Source organism: Triturus cristatus, chromosome 8 (assembly GCF_964204655.1).
Source record: "Triturus cristatus chromosome 8, aTriCri1.1, whole genome shotgun sequence".
In the NCBI taxonomy this organism is placed as follows: Eukaryota; Metazoa; Chordata; class Amphibia; order Caudata; family Salamandridae; genus Triturus; species Triturus cristatus.
This window is the reverse complement of record NC_140591.1, coordinates 1,430,277,927-1,430,298,626: the sequence shown is the minus strand read 5'-3', so window position 1 is coordinate 1,430,298,626 and position 20,700 is coordinate 1,430,277,927. Positions and strand designations below refer to the sequence as shown.

Here is a 20,700-nt window from a genome sequence, read left to right as displayed (position 1 = left end):
ATGTCTGGATGGTGTGCTGTTGATCCTTGCAGGCCACCATCAGAGTGTCTGAAACTAATCACAGGAGCCGCAAATAGTGATTAGCCTAATTAATACTCATTTGATAGTTTGTTTTGCTTCCTCCTGCAACCGCAGGTTTTGCAATACCACATAAAAGGTCACATTGCAAATTTAAGACTGGTTGAAAAAAGATGGTGCCTAATGTGCGGCCATGGTTTGCAACCAGACTGCTACAATATGAGGTCCTTGGTGTCCGGCGATGCACGCAGTCCACTTTCAAACTTTTAATTCTACATAACAACCATGTCAAAGGGGCAATTGTAACTCCCTGGTTACCACAACTGGTGTAGGACCTAGACTTACATTTGGCAAGACATGCCTAAAGATACGTATCAGGGACAAAATCTTTTATAGCATTGATTTTAAGAGCTGTGAACAACTTACCGGAGTCTTCCATCCTCAGCAGCAGCTCCCCCAGGGATAATCTTTGTAATAAATATGCCAGGGTCATCCCCGACATGAGGATTGTCTATTCCTCCTGCAATGCTGAATCCCAAACCAGAATTTCCCTGTGAAAAGGTAAGAGGTTGCATTTTATACAGTAGCTGCTCAAACACCATTGACAGACATAAAACATACTATTTTGGATTCCGGAGCTTTCCATGAAGTACAGCAGTTGTTTGAAATACAAATAATGTACTATTATGTCAACACTTCTTCGCATTGAACACTGTTCATGATTATACTAGGACTAAATCCTGATTTATTTCAGGTTTACTCCTGGAATTCAGGAGCACTGCAAGAGTAGTCACACTCGTAGCGGCGGCTCCTCAGCTAAGGTGGAGGAATGTCTCCCCACTGCTTTTCAGCAGAGCAAAAAACGAAAAATGATAATAACACAATGTTATTATCATTTTATTTGTCCATGCTGAAGCCAGTTTTGGGGTGTGGTGTAGCTTGGTTGTCATCAGAGCCAGCAGGAGGAGGAGTGGTTGGTGCACTTTTGTGTACATCACGGTTTGGCCGGCTTTCCAGGGTCGGCCAAACAGTCATGCACACTTAGCATGTTCTCCACCCAGCTGTATTGCATAGCCTGGGTGGAGACCATGCACAGACTCCCACTACCTGGCTGAGTGCCGAACCAGGCTGCTCAAACCAATCACAACGCTGCTGTCATGCTGGTGACAGCAGCGTCGTGATTGGCTTAGGGGAGCTTGTGTGCTTCCTGCTTCTGGGAAGAGAAGAGGAGAGTTGACGGAGGAGAGACGGCGGCCTCGCCGAGGTAAGTGAAATGTTCTGTTTTATTACCCCATTCCATACCAGCCGCCACTGAGTCTCAGTAAAATCTTATTTACCAATATTTATCACTGCACAAATCCTGATGTGTCACTCGCTTTTTAAAAACTTCCAACGGCCTACATACAAAATGAATGGAAAAATCTATAAATTTCTTACTAACTTTGCAACATAGGTTTTTTATAAAAAAAACTGATGATGAATATAATAATGTAATAGGCAAAATGTGATGTCAACTGATATATAATCTGATGATTTCTATGTTTCTACCTCTAACCTACTTTACTCCTGCCTTCCCTTTCTCCTTCCTTGTCTCTCCTTTCTTATTCTCTCCCTCATCAGGCAATTAACGATCTGCATTGAAACATTATGACTTATATCAGCGTCCACCAGTTTAGGCAACATGGATGATTATTACACAAGAACTGCACTGTAATTGTTGGTTTTGTCAGGCACCGTCCGCCTTTACTGTGTAATTTCTAGTCCCTCTGAATAGTGTGAATTTCATTTTGGAAGGAATTCTGCATTGAGATGGATTTTGTGTAGGGACACCAAGAATAGGTTGAAATGCTTGTAGGATGCCAGACTCATCTGGTCTACCGTCACTCACATCAGACGCCCCTCTCAAAGTAGGATTCCCTTGAGCTCTCACATTGTGGCTGAATGTTGGGTACAGTATTTCTCAGCAATCTATTCCTTACCAAACAAGACCCAAAATTGCTCTGGTGGCCACTTACAACAGGTGTGCTTATGGGGAAGATTTCTCCACCATTTTGGAAAGTCCCTCTAATAAAGCCCCCGGCGCTGACAGCCATCCCTTAGATCTTCTCAAATGTAATATGGACTTATGGGCTCCATTACTTCCTAATATGTTTGACTCTTTGAATGCGGATAAGCTACTTGCTTCATTGGCAACTTCGGTAATTGTGTCCATTTTTAATAAAGATGACCAAACCGTTTTGTTGCCGTCCCATAACTCTGATAGATTCATCAGCAAAGAGTTTAAGCAAAGTGATTTTTATTTTGCATCAGCATCTGGGCTGATGATCATAGGATAAGTCCTAGTAGATATGGCTTCTAGGAAAGTTTCGGCACAGTTGAACAGTGCTTGAAGCGCCATTTATTAATAGGAAAGAAAAAAGGTGATTGCCAAGAACAGTCGGCTGTTCCTTGCTTTTATGGACTTCTCCGCCACTTTCAACCTGGTAAACCGGTCAAAATTATGGCAAATATTCCTGGATCTGAGTCTAGAGGATGGCCTGGATAGCTTTTTACATTGTTTTAATCAAAATTGGTCTGTCAGGGTAGGCTATGGACACAACGGTGAGTGTTCTGAGCAACTCAAATTGTCCATAGGAGTATGCCAGGAATATATTTTTCCACCCATGGCTTTAAATCTGTACATAAATGATATCAATGCTAATTTGATCCAAAGTAGACAGGCTATCCCTAAGATTGGCAGACACCAACTGCCTGCCCTACTTAATAATAAAAATAATAATAATAACAGTATTTGTAGAGCGCGACAGCTAGCTCAAACAGCGGTGTCCCGGCACTATAGCGGGCAGGCATGAGAGATACATAGCCAGAAGTTCTAACCATGGCTAAAAAGCCAGGTCTTCAAGGTTTTTCTGAACACAAGTTCAAATTGTATCAGGCGCATATTATTCCGCAGGGAGTTTCACAATCTAGCCGCCACCACCGTGAAGGATCTGCTCCCTGTGCGTGCTTTAGCATAGCGAGGTATGCAAAGCAAGTTCTGAGAGTTGGACCTCAATGGTCGTTTTTGTTGGTAGCGGCATAACCGGAGTTTAAGGTAGCTAGGATATCTGTCATGCAGCGCCTGAAAGGCCATGGTCAAAGCCTTAAACTCAATCCCATTCGCTACCGGCAGCTGCATTTTGTACCATTTGAAGTCTCTTAGTCAGATAGTCGGGTAGACCCAGGTATAGACAATTTGCATAGTCCAGCCGAGATGTCACTGTGGCATGGACAATGATTCTACGACAGTCCTCTGGCAGTAGATGTACAAATGTCCTCAAGCTTCTCAGTTTGCCAAAGCATGAACCTGCAACATGCCCTACTTGGGTTGCGAATGAGAGATCCGCTTCCCATTTTACGCCCAATTTTGTTTTCCGTGATTGCCGGAGTAGGTGACAGGCCCATTTCTTCTGGCCACAAAAGTCCAGCCACCGGAGGGGAGCCTTGCCAAAGAGCAACACCTCAGACTTCTCTGCATTAAGCTTAAGTTTGTTGCTGTTCATCCAACAGGAGATGTCCCTCAAGCATCCCTTAAACCTAATGAAAGAATCCGCAGAATGATGCTTGAAGGAGAACACCAGCTGGGTGTCGTTTATGTATGATATTGCCTTCACTTCCCAATTTGCTATGAGCCAAAACAGGGGGGGCCAGATAGATGTTGAAGAGGAGCGGGCTCGAGGCTGAACCCTGGGGTACACCACACCATAGTGGCTTGGGTTCCGACTGAAAGGGTTGAAGAGTAAGCCTCTGTGTGCAGTCTTTAAGATAGGACTTCAACCAGGCAAGTACTATACCTCCCAGCCCCATCGATTTGAGTCTATCTAACAGGATTTGGTGGTCCACAGTATCGAATGCTGCAGACAGGTCCAAAAGCACCAGCACTTCATGCAAATGATGGTGTTTTATTAGCTCATACTTCTTTGAGCCTCAAGAGGCTTATATCTTCATTCACTTCTTTCATGGTTAATCTGGAGACGGATATTAATTATAATAAGTCCCAGCTTGTCGTTTGCAGTGGTAAGAAGCTTAACGTGAGACCCATTAACTGCAATGGACATGTTTTTTTAGGGGTGAGTTGCTTCCCCTATTTGGGAGTAAATTGTATGGTTCAACTGGATCATAGAACAGCAATATCACTGCTAGATGCCTCAAATATGTTCAGTTGAATGGCACTCTTTACAGCTTTATACCTCAGGTTGGGGGGGGTGGGGGAACCTATTGTACCTTTTTGACAATATACAATACCAATGTGTCCCGGTGGTTATAAGGCAGTCTGCCTTCAGACGGACAAAAACTGTGTCTGTACTATCTCAGCCTCCTTCATGCTCATACTTTGTGTCCCACAAGGAGTTTAGCCTGATGTATATTGAGGATATCATCAGGCTCATTCCCTTGAAACTTTGGTTGCAAGTTTGGAGCAACCCAAAGACATCTCTCAACCAGCTCATAATATGAGACTGTTTGGACTGCGACACGTCCATAGTAAATGATACTTCATGAACCCAGTACCTGTAAATTAAATGCTGCTATTGGGCCTGCAGCGCTCATTGTGCCACCCACTAAAGTAGCCCTTTAAAACATGTTGCAGGCCTGCCACTGCATCCTACAGTGTACTTGTTAACTGTTATTTTGACCTGTCAAAATAAACATTTTACCCGGCCCAGACTTTCCAATTTTATATAGATAGTCCCTTTAAGGCTCATGGGCCAGGGTGCATTGCATTTAAAAAGTATAATGTGTGCTTAAGTGTTACATGTCCTGGCAGAGAAAAACTCATTTTTCATTCTTTGTAAGGCCTATCTCTCTCGTTGACTAACACTGGATTGCCTAATTATATTTAATAAGTGTTAAGTTTGGATTGGGAGCAGAATTAAATATTCTGTTTCCACACAAATGAATTGTAATTTAAAACCCTTTTCAATGGTAAAGTCAGATGTTAAGTCACACTTCTGAAAATTGAACTTTTTAAAGTTGACATTTTATTGTCTTAATCATCTCCTTCTGAGAGTGTCCGAGTGCACATGACTGTGAATAGCTCTGCTGTTGAAGTTTGTGTAGCCCTTCCAGACAGTGTCACAAGATGGGCTATCCTAGCTGGATTGCTGGGAGAAGCTGCAACCAGTCCCACTTGCACTTCAAAGGACTCTACCTTATACAAAAATTAATCTGACTCTGGGCCTACCCTGTCTTTTGTCACCACAGACATCCCAAAGCGGTGACAGGAAAGGGGAAGGACATTTCAGAACCAGAGGTGGGGGCAGTATAGTAGGTGCCCCCACATCAAAGGCTGGCAACAGGTATAAATATTGGACCTCCAGAGCCACTCTTCAGAACTTTCTGGACCTGTGGACAACACAGAAGAAAGACTGCCTTGCTGCTTGAGGACTGCCATGCTGTCGGAGAAGAAAAACAAGCGATCCTTAGTTTCATCCCAGACTAACCTGATTGACTCCAAGGATCAGATGGCTGAACTTCTGTTTGAGCTACAAAGACAGAACAAGATTCAGAGACTTCCATGCAAGTGCCCAGATGAAATGTCCTGCCTGGACCTGCAACTGGACCTCCCTCAGCCCTGCTGGCTTCTGTTGGAGTGAGTTCCTGATCCCTAAAAGGAGCCCCCAGGGCCTGGACCCCTTAGCTAGAACCAGGTTGAACTCCTTCTTTAAAGAAAGGTGAAACCTTGACGTTTGGGCTCTTCGCAACTGAGAATGGGCCCCTTCGTGCCAATTCTCTGCTACCTGGAATGACCATCAACATGAAGTTCTGGTGAAGACCTGCTCTTCACGCTATAGTGACCACCAGCGATGACCAACAACGTGAGATCTGCACTTCATGCTACAGTAACAACAGCCTACGGTGTCCACCAATGCAAAGCTCCAGCAACAACTATCCATATTGCCCGACTGGCTCTTCGCGCTATAACGATACAGTCCGTGTCAACTGGCCTGCTTTTGCACTACAGCAACAGCCACACAAAATGCTCTCCCTGCTCCTTGCAGCTCCTCCACCAAGAACATGACACTTTGTGCCGGACTCTCAGAAAATAACTCTTTCAGCATAACTAAACTGGTCCCTGTATCTGACATGATTGCCCTATACTTGGGACTTTCTCCCAGGCTAGCATGACCGGTTGACCACTTTGTGCATTTAGTAGCTCTATGTACCTAAAATGTTAAACTTGAATATCTACGGTTCTACTGATTAGATTTTTGGTGACATTTTATTTATTTAATGTACACTATTTTTCTTAAGTTGGTTTTTGATTTTTCATGTGGTGTGTTTCACTTTATCACTGTTCATGTGCTGCCTAAATACTTTGCTTATTGCCTCTAAGTTAAGCCTGACTGCTTTTGCACCAAGCTACCACTGTGTTATGACAGGTTCATTTATTGACTTTTCTGGTTCACCCTGACAAGGATTGAAGTTGTTGCGTAAGTGGGGCTTTCACCCTCCTCAACCAATCAACCAATTTCTTGATAGACATTTAATCAACCTTGGAAGGGTGAAAAGCTGAGTGGACCTGCTGAGATTCAAATCTGTAACAATGAGGTCAAACACAAATCCCTGTAGAGAAACCACAGACATGTCTCACAGGTCCTCTAGAGATACAAAAAAGTGCTCCTTTACATCTCTTTATAATGTGATTCTTGTTGGTCAAGAGTTGGAGGGTACGCGTAGTCTCCAATCACTCCACTGTAGTGGGACACTATTGTCAGAAATGGCATTATTAATAGGGCTGTGGAAAATTATTTTTAGGGGGCAATTACAATGCCTACATGAGTGGTGCAAAATGTGTCATGCCATTGTCACTGGTGACGTTTTGTACTTAAAATAAACAAAACACGCCACTTCCTTCAAGTGAATGCGTATTCATAATTCTAAGGTGCCCTTGAAGTACTCAAGAGGGCTTATCTGAAGCTTTAAGACCAGCCAAGGCTCCAGGTGACTGGATACATTCTCTTGAATGATCCCTCTGTCACTCAGTGTGCACAGGTTACAAGAACGGGTCATGCTCTTGAGGGTGAAAGGCGAGGACCTGGGGACATGGGATCCATGCGCTGGCCCACCATGTCACAATGTGCCTGGGAAAGGGTCCCACAAGCGAGGAAAGGCTAACCTGCATGCCCTGGTTCAAAAGCTCTGACTGGGCTGTGAGTCAGAGCTCCAGCAGGCTCACGGGTGGAAGCCACTTCCCCGGCCCACTTTGTAGCAAATAGCCCAGGACAGAGTCCTGCTGGCCCAGGAATGTCTCTTCTGCCTGCCCAGGTTAATAAACTCTGACTGTGCCCTGAGGGGTGAAAGAATCTGACTCTGGGCTCAGGTTACCCAGCTCTCCGTATCCCAAAGTACCCAAGATGGTGTGCAACCGGCCCAGGGAAGGTATCCCTTGCCTGTCTGCATTAGGAAGCTCTGACCATGACCCAGATCAGAGCTCCAGCGGGCCCGGAAGTTGAATCCCCCCACCCATGGCCCACTGTGTCCTAAAGTGACCAGAATGGGGTGCTAGCCTAGGAAGATGTTCCCTGTCTGTGCCTGCTCAGGTTAAGAATCTCTGACCTGGCCCTGGGTCAGAGCTCTGGCAGGCCTGGACCTGGTTGGCTGGCTGGGTGAAAAAGTTCTGAGCAGGTCCTGAATTAGAGCTCCGTGAGGCTTCATGACAGCTCTATGCCTGAGACCCAGTCTGGGCTCACAGAAGCCAGTCCTGGGAGCCACTGGTCCCACTAAGGGCGAGCGGAAACTGATAAGTAAGATCTGGAGCAACCAGAGGCCAATACTTCAAGCCCTGACATCAGGTCACTCTTACCCTGGCTATTTGGCTGCACATGGTATAGGAATGAATGGGACTCCTAACTGGATAGGCGGCCCTGAAATTTCAGATGAGGGCTCATTTAACTCTTCGAACCCAGCAAAGGTTCCACAAGATCAGACACACTTTCTTGAATGTAACTCCTCTGTCACTTATTTTCACAGATTACAAGAAAGGCATTTAACCTTCCTCTACATTTTTTAAGGACAAGGTTCGAGGGACCCTCTTGTCATCAGCAAGGGCCCGGGCCGACCTGCCTCATGCCTCTAGTGGCAAGGCAAGAGCCTTCCTGAGGTTGAAACTACTGTTCCACCTCTACTCTATGCAGACAATGCCGTTCTGATGTTAACAAAAAGGAGGGACAAGATAAGGGCTTTAAAGGTCCAGCATACGGGCCCTGGTATATGTAACAAAGAAGGAGTATGCAGTTCCTAAGGGGGGACTGACAAGGCCTTGGGGCGAGATCCAACAGGTGGCTACCAAGAGGGAAGATGGGGAATCCTTCCTTTCGGAATTAGGGCCCTCACACCCAGCCCGCTGGGTGTCATGCTTCATCATTGGGCATGCTCCTCGCCGGGTTGGCGCTGCAATACCTGACGGGCACCCTCAGTGGGGGCTCTTTGACGTAGATCTTTTACACCTTGCGTTTGGTGAGGGGTGTGTAAGGGGCCCTAGAGTGTAGAAGTGCAGTGATGTGGGTTCTAAAAGACCATGTGAGTTAAAACAGGGGAATGGGAGGATCAGGGAAACTAATTTTATTGATCCTGTCTCCCACCCTGATTAAAATAAGTGATGGCGACTGTCTATAGTAATGTTATAGGCGGTTGCACTAGAATTTATTCGGTCAACATGTTTCTTGCCCTAATAGTCCAAAAAAGGATCAGGCGGCAATTCTTCAGGACCTAAATTAAGAGTTAGAATCTACACTAAATTCTGTGTTCAGAATATCTCAGTGTTTGCATTTAATGTTCCTGATTTGACTGGAGTCAGGAGTATAGCAGGTCACGCATGTGAAGGCCTCAGTGGGATTCTGTTGGTTTTCTCCAACAGTCTCTCTGTTGTTGTTCCTGGTTCTCTTCATGGCCTTAGAGACTGTCTGCTGTGGGTATTCTTGTTTTCTCAGATCTGATGCCAGTTTGGTGGCTTCTACCTTATAGCCCTCAATAGAGGTGCAATTCCTCCTGATTCAGAGAAATTGTCCAAATGGTAAGTTGGTTTTGAGGGCCCTGGGTTGGTGACTGCTGAAGAGCAAGAGACTATTGCAGTCAGTAGAATTTTGTATAGTGTTGTGTTCAAGGAGCCTGATGCCAAGTTGATATTCAGGTCCAGGAAAGAGACAGTGGAATCGGAGATAGTATGTGTGAACTTGAGATATGGATTCAGGGTGTTAATCCAAAGACAAAAGTCCTCACAGCTCCTTCTGTCTCCCCTCCAAAAGATCAAAATGTCGGCAATGTACCTCTTCCACATAATCAGGTTGCCTGAATATGGATTAGATGGATTGAAGAGGGATTTGGTCTCAAATACTGACACGTAGAGACAGGCCACACTGGGAGCAAATGTGCTTCCCATAGATGTGCCCTGTGTTTGGTGGAAGAGTTTGTTGTTGTATTCAAAGAACTTCTCAGTGAGGGCAAGGGTGGCACACTCCATGACAAAAGGTGTTGGAGTTGGTGATGTCCAATCTGAGGAGCCAAAGGCATCATCAATTACCTCCAAGGTGGCACATTGGGGTATATTCGTGTACAATGCTTTCACTTCTAGAGTGACTAGAAGATCAATCTTGCTCTGTCGTGGGAAATCGTCAATAAGGCGTAGTACAGCAGTGGTGTCAAGAAGGAATGCGAGTGTCTGCTTCACTAATGGCTGAAGGAAGTAATCGCAAAACGTAGATAATGGTTCCAACAACGAACCTGTACCGGAGACTATAGGTCTTCCTGGGACTGGATTGGTGCCCTTGTGTATTTTAAGTAAAATATAAAAATACAGTGTTTTGGGGTCTTTTATCCTCCTGATGCCGTCATGACAGGTAAGACCCACCAACGCTTGATGTGTTCACAAGCGAACACCTCGAGGTCTCTAGCTTGATTACCTACGTTTAGGGACCAGCAGTGCACTGCTGTGAGGGAACATACTCCACGTGTCTCTCCCTACATTCTGTAAGGTGCGGCGTGAGGATCGGGGGTCCGGGCTGAGTGTCTTACCCCTCGAGGTTTACACACGCTCGACCTGTGGCCTGACGCTGTCTCGCAAACATCGAGACCATGGTCTACGGACCTTACGGTGGTGTACTGTATAATTAGCTGACCCCGTGCGTGGGATCCCGCACCTGCAACAACAAACGCTAGCTCTACCGCCACTCTAACAATTACGCATTTTCCGCCAGGATTTTTAACTTTTCACCAACCTTGGCCTCTTCCTTTAGGACATACGTTAACTCAACGTGTTCACTCCATGCCGCTATCCGATGGGGCCAGTCTTTACTAGATTTTAGGTGAGTCATGACATCTCACCTCACTGTGACTATGACCTTTGTTGTACTGCTGCCACAATACTGTTTAATGGTTTTACATGCACTTTATTCGCTGCACATATATTGTACCTTTGCATAACCAATGTTCTAATCTCATATGAGGCTTATATTACTTGCGATAGTAAACGCAAAAGGGTGTTGCTGACATGCTTTGGTAAAATACTATCCTTCAAGCAAAGTCATGATGCAAATGACTGTTTTATCTTCACATTTTCTCATTCTAGATTGGCTACTGCACCTACGGACACCACATGCCACTGGTGCAACTACACTGGTAAAAACTAGGTTACTATACCCCGTTACCAGTAATTTAGTGTAGATTCTAACTCTTAATTTAGGTCCTGAAGAATTGCTGCCTGATCCTTTTTTGGACTATTAGGGCAAGAAACATGTTGACGGAATAAATTCTAGTGCAACCGCCTATCACAATACTATAGACAGTCGCCATCACTTATTTTAATCTGGGTGGGAGACAGGATTATTAAAATTAGTTTCCCTGATCCTCCCATTCCCCTGTTTTAACTCACATGGTCTTTTAGAACCCACATCACTGCACTTCTACACCCTAGGGCCCCTTACACACACCTCACTAAACGGCAAGGAATAAAAGATCTCTGCCAAAGAGCCCCCACTGAGTGTGTGAGGGCCCTAATTCCGAAAGGAAGGATTCACCATCTTCCCTCTTGGTAGCCACCTGCTGGATCTCGCCCCAAGGCCTTGTCAGCCCCCCCTTAGGAACTGCATACTCCTTCTTTGTTACAAATGCTGTTCTGATCTCACGCTCCCAGAATGGACTCAGATGTCCTACAAACAGTTTTGTTAAGTTCATGGATAATTTGGACTTCAAGATGAATATTGGGAAAACAAATTATACGATATGTGTTCCCCAAAGGGAAAAAACAGACCCATTTCCATAACTAGGATGAGCATAACAAAGGTAAATGACTTCCCATTTTTAGGTATCCTATTTGGTACGTATAGTTCTTAGCTATCCTGCATCTATAACAGATCCCTCTATTTTAATGACTCTGTAAGGGCTTTGCTTGATTTTGCTAAGAATATTGGGATCAAACCTGGTTTAGTAATATCAGAAATTTACAAGCACAAATGGCCCTCAATTGATATGGGGGCAGCAATATGGGGTCATCATGATTGTTCTTACTTACAGTGGGAGGAGTAAAGGTTTTGTAAGTGAGTACTAGACTGATACCCATTAAGTCCCCAATCTTTACTCCATGAGGTATAAGTTCTTACTTACGTAGAGGACCATATAAAACTTGCTCCACTTCCTCTTTGGACCTCAGTATGAGGAATCATTATGCCTCATTTGATCGTGAGGGTAATGTTGTTTGGCATGCAACTTAGGCAGTCTGATCCATGGGTTGAGGTATATTAAGCTTACTATGGTAGCTCTTGACATGTCAGATTTGTTTGTGTCTCCTCATCTGGTTGATATTGGGGAAGGCAAACAGGTGAAAAATCTATTTGTGATGCTTTCTACTTGGAGAAAACCACTGTGAGAGACCGTGCTATCATTTAATCACATGTCAGAGCTGAACCCTATCCGTCCCTGTTTAAAAATGTATGAGATCCCCCCTTATCTTTTCTCTGATCCTGGAACTATTGGCATCCTGGGTGTAAGGTGATATCCTACTTAGAGGACTGAAATAGGAAGAGGGACATGATATCATTTTATGCGGCTGATATCCTGGTGTATCTGGATCCCCCCGCGTGTCCCTAAATCGACGCCTCAATATTTTCACCAACTTCGGCAAATATTCAGGCTATGCCATTAATTGGGCTAAATCGGTTGTATTTGTTCTCAAGGCCTCAATTCCTCGACTTCCCACGGGATACGAGCTAGAAGTGGACACTGATAGTTTTCGCTATCTCTGGATTTTTATTACCCCTGATCCTCAACTTTTTCATGACAAGAATTTATCTACCCCATTGGATAGACTCAGGAATGTTGTCACTCATTGGAGATCACTGCCACTTTCGTTGCTAGGCCGAGCGGCCTTGTTTAAGATGCTCGCTTTCCCACGGTTTTTATATGTCCTTCAGACTGATCATACAAGATTCCCGACTCATATTTTAACAGTATTGACAACTAGGTTAGATCATTGCTGTGGAGTAGGAAGGCGCCCTGTATAGCGCTGAATAAATTAAATAAAGGGTGGTACGATGAGGGGATTGCCCTTCTGAATATGCGACTTTACTACTGGGCATCGCAGCTCGTGGTGGTGAACCACTAGTTGTATTGCTCTCCATTGGTCCCAGCCTATATGCTTGGCAAATATCAGATGGGGAGGGAGGGTTACCTTGGTGCTTTGTATAAAAAGATCCAAAAAGGCAGATATCTGGGCCCCTTGGCCTGTACGGCGGAACTCTGGCATGAGGCTACTAAACGCTCAGGCTGGGCTGGCGTACTGACTCAGCCCACTCCATTGTGGTACACCCAGAAGCTAGGACTTTTGTGTTATCAACCAGGGCTCGACAAATGGGATGCGATCGGACTCTCCAACATAGGTCCACTTGTTCAAAAAGGTAAAATCCTAACGTTCCAGGAACTGCAGAAGAAATATGAAATGGCTCAGGGGGAAACTTTCCGATATTTACAGATCCGTCATGCCCTAACAACCGCTCTCCCGTATATAGATGGCCTTCCGGAATCATCCCCACTGGAAGATCGGCTGCTCTATGAACCAATCTCAAGCAAAGCTATCTCTTTAACGTGTCCCAAGCTATGTAATAACTTACCTGATCCTTTTCAGGCTCTCTGCAGGTGGTGGCAAGCTGACATTGGAGGTATAGATGATGAGGATTGGCAAACAGCGCTAATGTCACCAAGAGAGGCAGCCATTTCGCTTCGTTTCCGTTTGATCGAATTACATTTTTTAAATAGAACATACCTCACCGGGGTCATACTGTCAAAAATAGGGCTAGGCAGGAAGCACTTTGCCTGAGGGGGTGTCACCAAGAAGCCACCTTCTATCATACTCTATGGGACTGTCCATCCTTGCGAGCCATTTGGGAGGGGGCAACCACACACATGCAAGAAGCTCTTGGGAAAGAGATTAGCCTCACTCCGCCACGGGGGCTCCTCAATATTTGGGTAGTGACCGATCTCACAGAAGAAGAACAACAATTAGCCACCTTATGTTACACACTAGTAAAAAGAGCAATAGCAATGAGGTGGGGGTACCGGGGTGAACATCGACGAATGCCTGGGGGGTCGAACTGGATAAATGTATGATTGCAGAAAAAGAAGTGTTTAAATCTAGGGGATGTCCCAAGAAATGGGACTAAAAATGGAGTGGGTGGAATATATATCGAGGGGATCTATGTATATCTCCGACTGTGGAAATGGAAATGTCTAGGAATAATCATTATGCATCTGATTTGATTGTATGAGCATATACCTGTATAAAACGCTATGCACCTGATGTTCTAAGGTCACCTGGTTTGTAACTTAATACATGCAATCATTGTAAGTTTCATTTAATAAAAATATTATTTAAAAAATAAAAAAATGTATGGGAAAAGACACTATTTTTTAATTCATTTTTGAAATTTAATTGGTTAGGTAAAATATTAATTATGTGAATTAATACATTGAGAAATCACCAATATTTTTGTAAATGGGAAACTATTTCTTATTTTGATTGGTTAAATTGGATGATTGGTTATGTTAACTATTTTTAAATGATTTGATTGACTTTGTTTTATTGTGTTATGTACATATTCTTTGCAATTTTATTATTTGTTGTAATGCATTTCAATTTTATACCATTATTTCATGTTGTTGTGTGGGTATTGGGATTGTAGGGGACTAGTGTGGGAAGTGTTTTACTATACCTTTTAGTGTATTTAATTGTATAAATTGGTTATTTGCATTTCAATTATTGTGCATTTTGAAATTATTTATTTAAATATATTTTAAGAGTAGTTGGTTCTTTATAAAATTATCAAATACTTTTGTAATTGTTTAAAATAGTTCACATGATATATTCTTAAGTTTTCCATCACGTTTCCTACTTTTGCTTGCGTTTGAGAGGGAATGGAAAATCTGACTCCCTAGAAAGTCCAAAGCTATTGTTTTAATTGAAGTGAAACTAGTGAATATTATTCCTCCAAATGCAAACCTTGTTTTGTTTTTTATATTAAATTTAGAATGCTAAAGTTTTTTAATTGATGTATTTGTTTTAATTTTTATTTGAATGAAGTTTATATATTTTGCTAGATATTTGCATCACATTCTATGTTTATTCGTTTTTAGGTTAAATTGTGAATATTTTTCCCTTATTGAAAAAGTTACATATATTAGTATTTCTGGGCCTGATTCACAGAACTAACTTAAGAAAAAATCCTAAACTTACTACCATTTTGGTATTCACAGAAGGCACTTACTCATTTCGGTATTCACAGAAGTTAGGAGTCCTAACTTTAGGACTCCTAAATGCCTTCTGTGAATACTGAAAGTCTTAGAGTTAGGATTCTTCTCAGTTTAGAACTGAGAAAAATCCTAACTTTAAGACTTTCGGTATTCACAGAAGGCATTTCGAAATCCTAAAGTTAGAAATCCTAACTTTTTCTACTCCTAAACTGAGAAAAATCCTAACTTTAAGACTTTCGGTATTCACAGAGGCATGTAAGGGGGACTAAAGTTAGGACTCCTAACTTCTGTGACTACCGAAATGAGTAAGTGCCTTCTGTGAATACCAAAATGAGTAAGTGCCTTCTGTGAATACCAAAATGGTAGTAAGTTTAGGATTTTGTCTAAGTTACTTCTGTGAATCGGGCCCGCAGAATCAGAGTTGTGTTTATATGTTAATTTTGTGTTTTCAGGATTTTCATGTATGTTTTTTATTTGCTTCTACATTTTAGAGTAATTTATATTTTTTAAATGTTATCAGTAATGTGAAATTTATTAATTCATTTTCAAAATGTAATTTTAATGATTTAATACTGCATACTTTTTGTTTTTATTCAATTTTCTTATAAATATAAGTTGTATTTACAAAAAATGTATTTATTGCAATTTGTTTAAAAAATATTTAATGTATTTATATATTGTTTTTAACTATTGTTTGTTTAAATAAACTTTAATTATTATATATATTTCTAAACTATTGCATTTATTGTTATCATTTTTATAGTATATATGTATTTATATTTGTATTTGTACATATAATATTTTTTCACAATTTTTAATTTATTATAATTATAAATATTTTTAAATATGTATACTTATCTATACAATGTCATTATTGAGGACCACAACATTTTATAGACAATATTTTGGGACTTTTTATTATAACTATGTTTATTCGATATTTAGGAAGACAATATATAGGCCACAATATTTTATTACTGCAATATTGTTGTCTTAGGTATTATGTCATAGAAACCTGCACAACACAATTGAGCATTAAAAATCGCATGGCACATTTCAGTTAGAGGAAACAAAATGGGGCAATGCGGTAAAAACATATCTCTCAATGCACAAAAACACTTTGCAGGGGTCAAAGCAGCGAGAAATTCCACAAGCTTTGTCAAAAGCAATAATCAGGAACTTCACACAACTGCAGTAGTGACTAGTGCAGCAGACAAAGTGCATCTTTTCAGAGCTCTTGCCTTTCGAGTTCACTAGGCCCTTTAGCGTGCTTCCATCCGATTGTGGTGACGCGTTACTGATTCCGAGGAATGCAAGGACATCTCCACCAAACAAAGAACCACTTACTTCATTTAGTAATGAGAAGGTACTCCTGTTTGGTGGAGATTCACATTTTTGAAGTCTTGTTGTCATCTCTTAACGACGATACACATTATCACAGATTTGTGGATGAAGACACTCGAGGAGCAGTCACATTGCAGAAATTACATGCACACTTCTGGGTCCTATATGCAGCTGTAGTGTATAATATGCAAGAGATATTTGCCCAATGAGGTAGCACTTCCTAATTAACCAAATGAAATTACTCCAGTTGGTTAGGCGTTTTCAGCAAAACCGGGGACTCTTCTTGGAAAAAATGAGGCTTGATTTTGGCCCTGGGCTGATTTCACAGAAATTTAACCTCAACAAGAAGCACTCCAAATATAAACATAGCAGGTGCCCCAGTAGAAGCTCCAGTTCAGTAAAGCACAAAGGACCCTAACTTCTTGGGCTTGGTGAAGGCAAAGCAAGTGTGTTTCCTCCTGTATTTCACGTTGAAAAACAATAGGATATCTTTAATGGAGGTGACTTGATTGTTGATCTATTGGATCACAATCTGATGTGTAGTGACTGGGATGAGTGTTTTTTTTCTTGTCATCTCCTGGTGAGAGCAGAGTATATGGTTCTCCCTTTTAAATTCCCTAAGTATGCAAATGCCCAAAATGTATAGCACCACTCACACAGCCACTCACAGACTTACATAGGCATTCACACACCCACTCACATACCCACACAGGCACTCACACACCCACTCAGACACTCACAAGGCACTCACACACCCACTCACAGACACACAGACACTCACACACCCACTCAGATACTCTCACAGGCACTCAGAGACCCACGTCATGATTGATGTAATATGTGAGGTCATAAGCAGTGCATTGCGGGGGCTTAAGTTATAGGTATCTCAGGAAACTATAACTGATTAATTTCACTGGTTTTGTACGAGTGAAATCTGAGCCTAACTGTAACACATCTGTAACCTTTGTTTTTTTCAGTGAATTTTAATGATTTTTAAAATTCTATTTTCTAACTATAATGTCCCTGTAACCTTTGTTTTTTTCATTGCATATATGCAGACAAAGCCTTACGCCGAAAAGCATTTGTTGATTCTAAGTGTGCAATGAAATCCAAATTAAGGATTCATACCCAACGTGAGTGCTGGTCTTTCCTTTCGGGAGTGGCAGTGAGATACTAATATATATATATAAATTCAATGAAAAAACCAAAGGTTTCACACATGTTATAGTTAGCTGGACATTTCACTCGTAAAAAACCAATGAAATTCCCCCGTTATAGTTAGTTCAGCTAACTATAACTCGCGCGCCCGCAATGCACTACTGATGACGTCACATATTACATCACTCATGACATGGTCAGTGACATCACTCATGACATCACTGATGACATCTCAAATGACATCACTGATGACATTATCCTTGTGACAGAGTGGTAGACCTCCTCTCACCCTAATATAACCTTTGATACAAACATTCAAAAATAGAGACTAAAATTTTCAAAACAATGGACATACCAATACCAGTTACAACAACCTATTCAGTAATTCTAAGATCCACATACACATCCACTCATCCACCAACAATCCTATACAGTCACTCATACATGTACTCACACATCATATGTACTCATACACCTAAACATCCTGTAACACAATCCCACTCATCCTTAGAGTTACTCACACACATAGTCACTCATGCTAATAAAGAATCAAACATCCATTTACTTGCATATACAGTTATACACACACCAGCACACTTACTTTTACAGAAACTTACACATACTTAGTCTTTTTAACAATCACTTATAGAAACACATACTTATTCATACAGGAACTCATTCAATCTCTCACTCTCACATATACTCACTTATAAACACCAATAGTCACATATACTAGTTTAAAACATATGTAGTTACTTATGAAGACACTATTGAGACAGTCATTCACTCACTAATACACCCATGCACACACTCCTCCACCCATACAGTCCTGCACACATGCTGTCTTCAACACATACAAACAGTGAGTCACTCATTCATACATCTATGCACTACGTAATACCCCCCACCGCACCATGAAGACACTCAGACACTCATACTGATACTCAAAAAACCAACTATTAACCTATATAGACACTCATGTAGCTACTCACCAACCCATGCAGCCACTTATATACAAAGTGAGAGACTGATACAGGTATTTACACATTTAAACATTACTCACTAAGCCATGTATTCGAAAAGATACACTTAATCAGTCAGTTGTACAATCAATTTTTCAGAAACAAATCATCAATTTAGAATCTTATATACTCATTTATTCTTCCATCGACCTTGAGATATACATATATAAAACATATTTAATTTTCAGAAAAACACACATTCACTGGATTATGTCATCAGTGATGTCATTTGAGATGTCATCAGTGATGTCATGAGTGATGTCACTGACCATGTCATGAGTGATGTAATATGTGACGTCATCAGTAGTGCATTGCGGGCGCGCGAGTTATAGTTAGCTGAACTAACTATAACGGGGGAATTTCATTGGTTTTTTACGAGTGAAATGTCCAGCTAACTATAACATGTGTGAAACCTTTGGTTTTTTCATTGAATTTCTAAGGTTTTTTAAATGCTAATTCCTAACTATAACGTGTGTGAAACCCATGGTTTTTTCAGTGAATTTCAAAGGTTTTTTAAATGCTAATTCCTAACTATAACGTGTGTGAAACCCATGGTTTTTTCAGTGAATTTGCAAGGTTTTTTAAATGCTAATTTATTTATTTTTCTTCTTTTTTTTTTTACATATTTTTATGTTAATTTTCTATCCTTTTTTAAAGACTATGGTTAAATTTTTAAAATTCTACAATATGTTTTTTTAACATATTTTATAAAATAAACAGGTAAAATTTATTAGCAATACATTTTTTCCTTTTTTTAAAATTTTTTTTTAGTACGCGTACCGTAAGCTCACGGTAAGCGTACGGTTTACGCAATGTTCGTAATTTATCTACGCTGTTTGCGTATAGTTACGCAATTTGCGTAGCCGCGCGTACTCCGCGTGGGGCGTGTACGCGTGTACGCTACACGCGCACGTTACGCGGAAGTGTCGGGGAGTGACTGTTATGCGCATGCGCGCGAGCGCGTGTCTTTTTTACGCGCATGCGTACTTTTGCCGTAAGCGTACCGTAAGCGTACGGTAGGTCATGTGATCATGAAACACAACTTTTGATTGGTTGAAACTACTTTCAGTTCTAGAACTCTCCTACACCACACCCATTCCCCTCATTTCTGCTTGTGAACCCTTAGGAGAAGGAGCTGGGTTGTCTTTGTGATACGATGGCAGAACAGCAGAGCTCTTCTGAGAGTGAGGCTAGCAGCACTACCTTGAGGCAGAGAGCGAGGAAACAAAAGACCTCTTACGTATGGGAGTATTTTACTTTTCCAGAAGGCCAGCAAAAGGTAAATGCACCCTTAGTGACTTGTAAGCTGTGTAAGCGTGTACTTTCAAGAGGGAATCCTGACAGGAAGTATTCCTTTGGGAATCACACCATGATGAGACACCTTAAGGATGTACACAGAAGGACACATGCTCGACTTACTGAAGGTAACCCTTCAGTAAGTCAACCAAGCACATCCACAGCAGCTCAGCCTGGACCATCATCTGCAGGGCCGAGTCCTTCTTCTGCAGGTCAGGTGAGCCCTTCATCTGTGGGGGGAGCATCTCCTTTTTCTGGTCCTCTGGAAATTAACCCTCGTTTTTCGAGGGTTGAAGTACGGTGCGCCACTTGTCATGATCTAATTACTTATAGGGAGACCAGTATTTCCCTAGTGAACAATAAAATAGATCAGCACACTTGTCGTACCGTCTAATATTCCCAATCTTTCTTTCCTCTGTCCCTGCATGAACACAACGGCTCTTTTAAGAGCCAACCTTACCTTTCATCTATTTTTTATATATGTTTTTAAAAACTTTTTTTTTTTTTTACCGTACGCGTACGGTACGCGTAATTTTTTTATTTTTTTTAAAAAAACACTAAAAATCAATTATCACATTACAAGGTCCTTGAGAGACTACAATTAAAAACTGCAAATGTGATTGTAGAGAAGTGGAAAAAAGGGACCATGACATTATTGACTTACCATACCCACTCAAAAAAAGATTTATTCATTTAATTTTTTTTTTATTGCTTTTAAAATGGTTCTAGATTTCGAAAATTTTCTATCTCAATCTGAAAAAAAAGAAAAAAGTATTAATATTTAATAAAACATTTAATAATACAGTACACATATTTACATATTTTTCAAAAAACATTTTGGCCTTTTTTTGCTGTTTTCAGAAAATATTGCATTTCACTATAAATTGTGAAAGCAATTGCATTCATCATTTAACAGCAGGCAAAAAAAAAATTAACAATCACAAAGATTGTTTTTAAAAAAGCCCACAATCTCTTTTTCCATAAACATAACTTTAAAGAAATGCATAATATTCTAAAAAAATATCATCTAATATCAATACTTATTTCTTTAAAATACCGTCTGATATTTTTGTTTCAGAAGTATAAT

The 20,700-nt window shown here is 41.3% G+C and overlaps 1 protein-coding gene across 4 annotated transcripts in view; it reads right to left on the bottom strand.

Moving 5' to 3' along the window:
* DLG2 (discs large MAGUK scaffold protein 2) overlaps nt 1–20,700 on the bottom strand; it is a 4,361,751-nt gene that overhangs the window by 1,732,693 nt on the left and 2,608,358 nt on the right. For all 4 annotated transcript variants that reach the window (XM_085623221.1, XM_085623223.1, XM_085623224.1 and 1 more), the window contains one exon: nt 445–569. In XM_085623221.1, the coding sequence (XP_085479347.1) occupies nt 445–569 (125 nt within the window). The remainder of the gene's footprint in view (nt 1–444; nt 570–20,700) is intronic.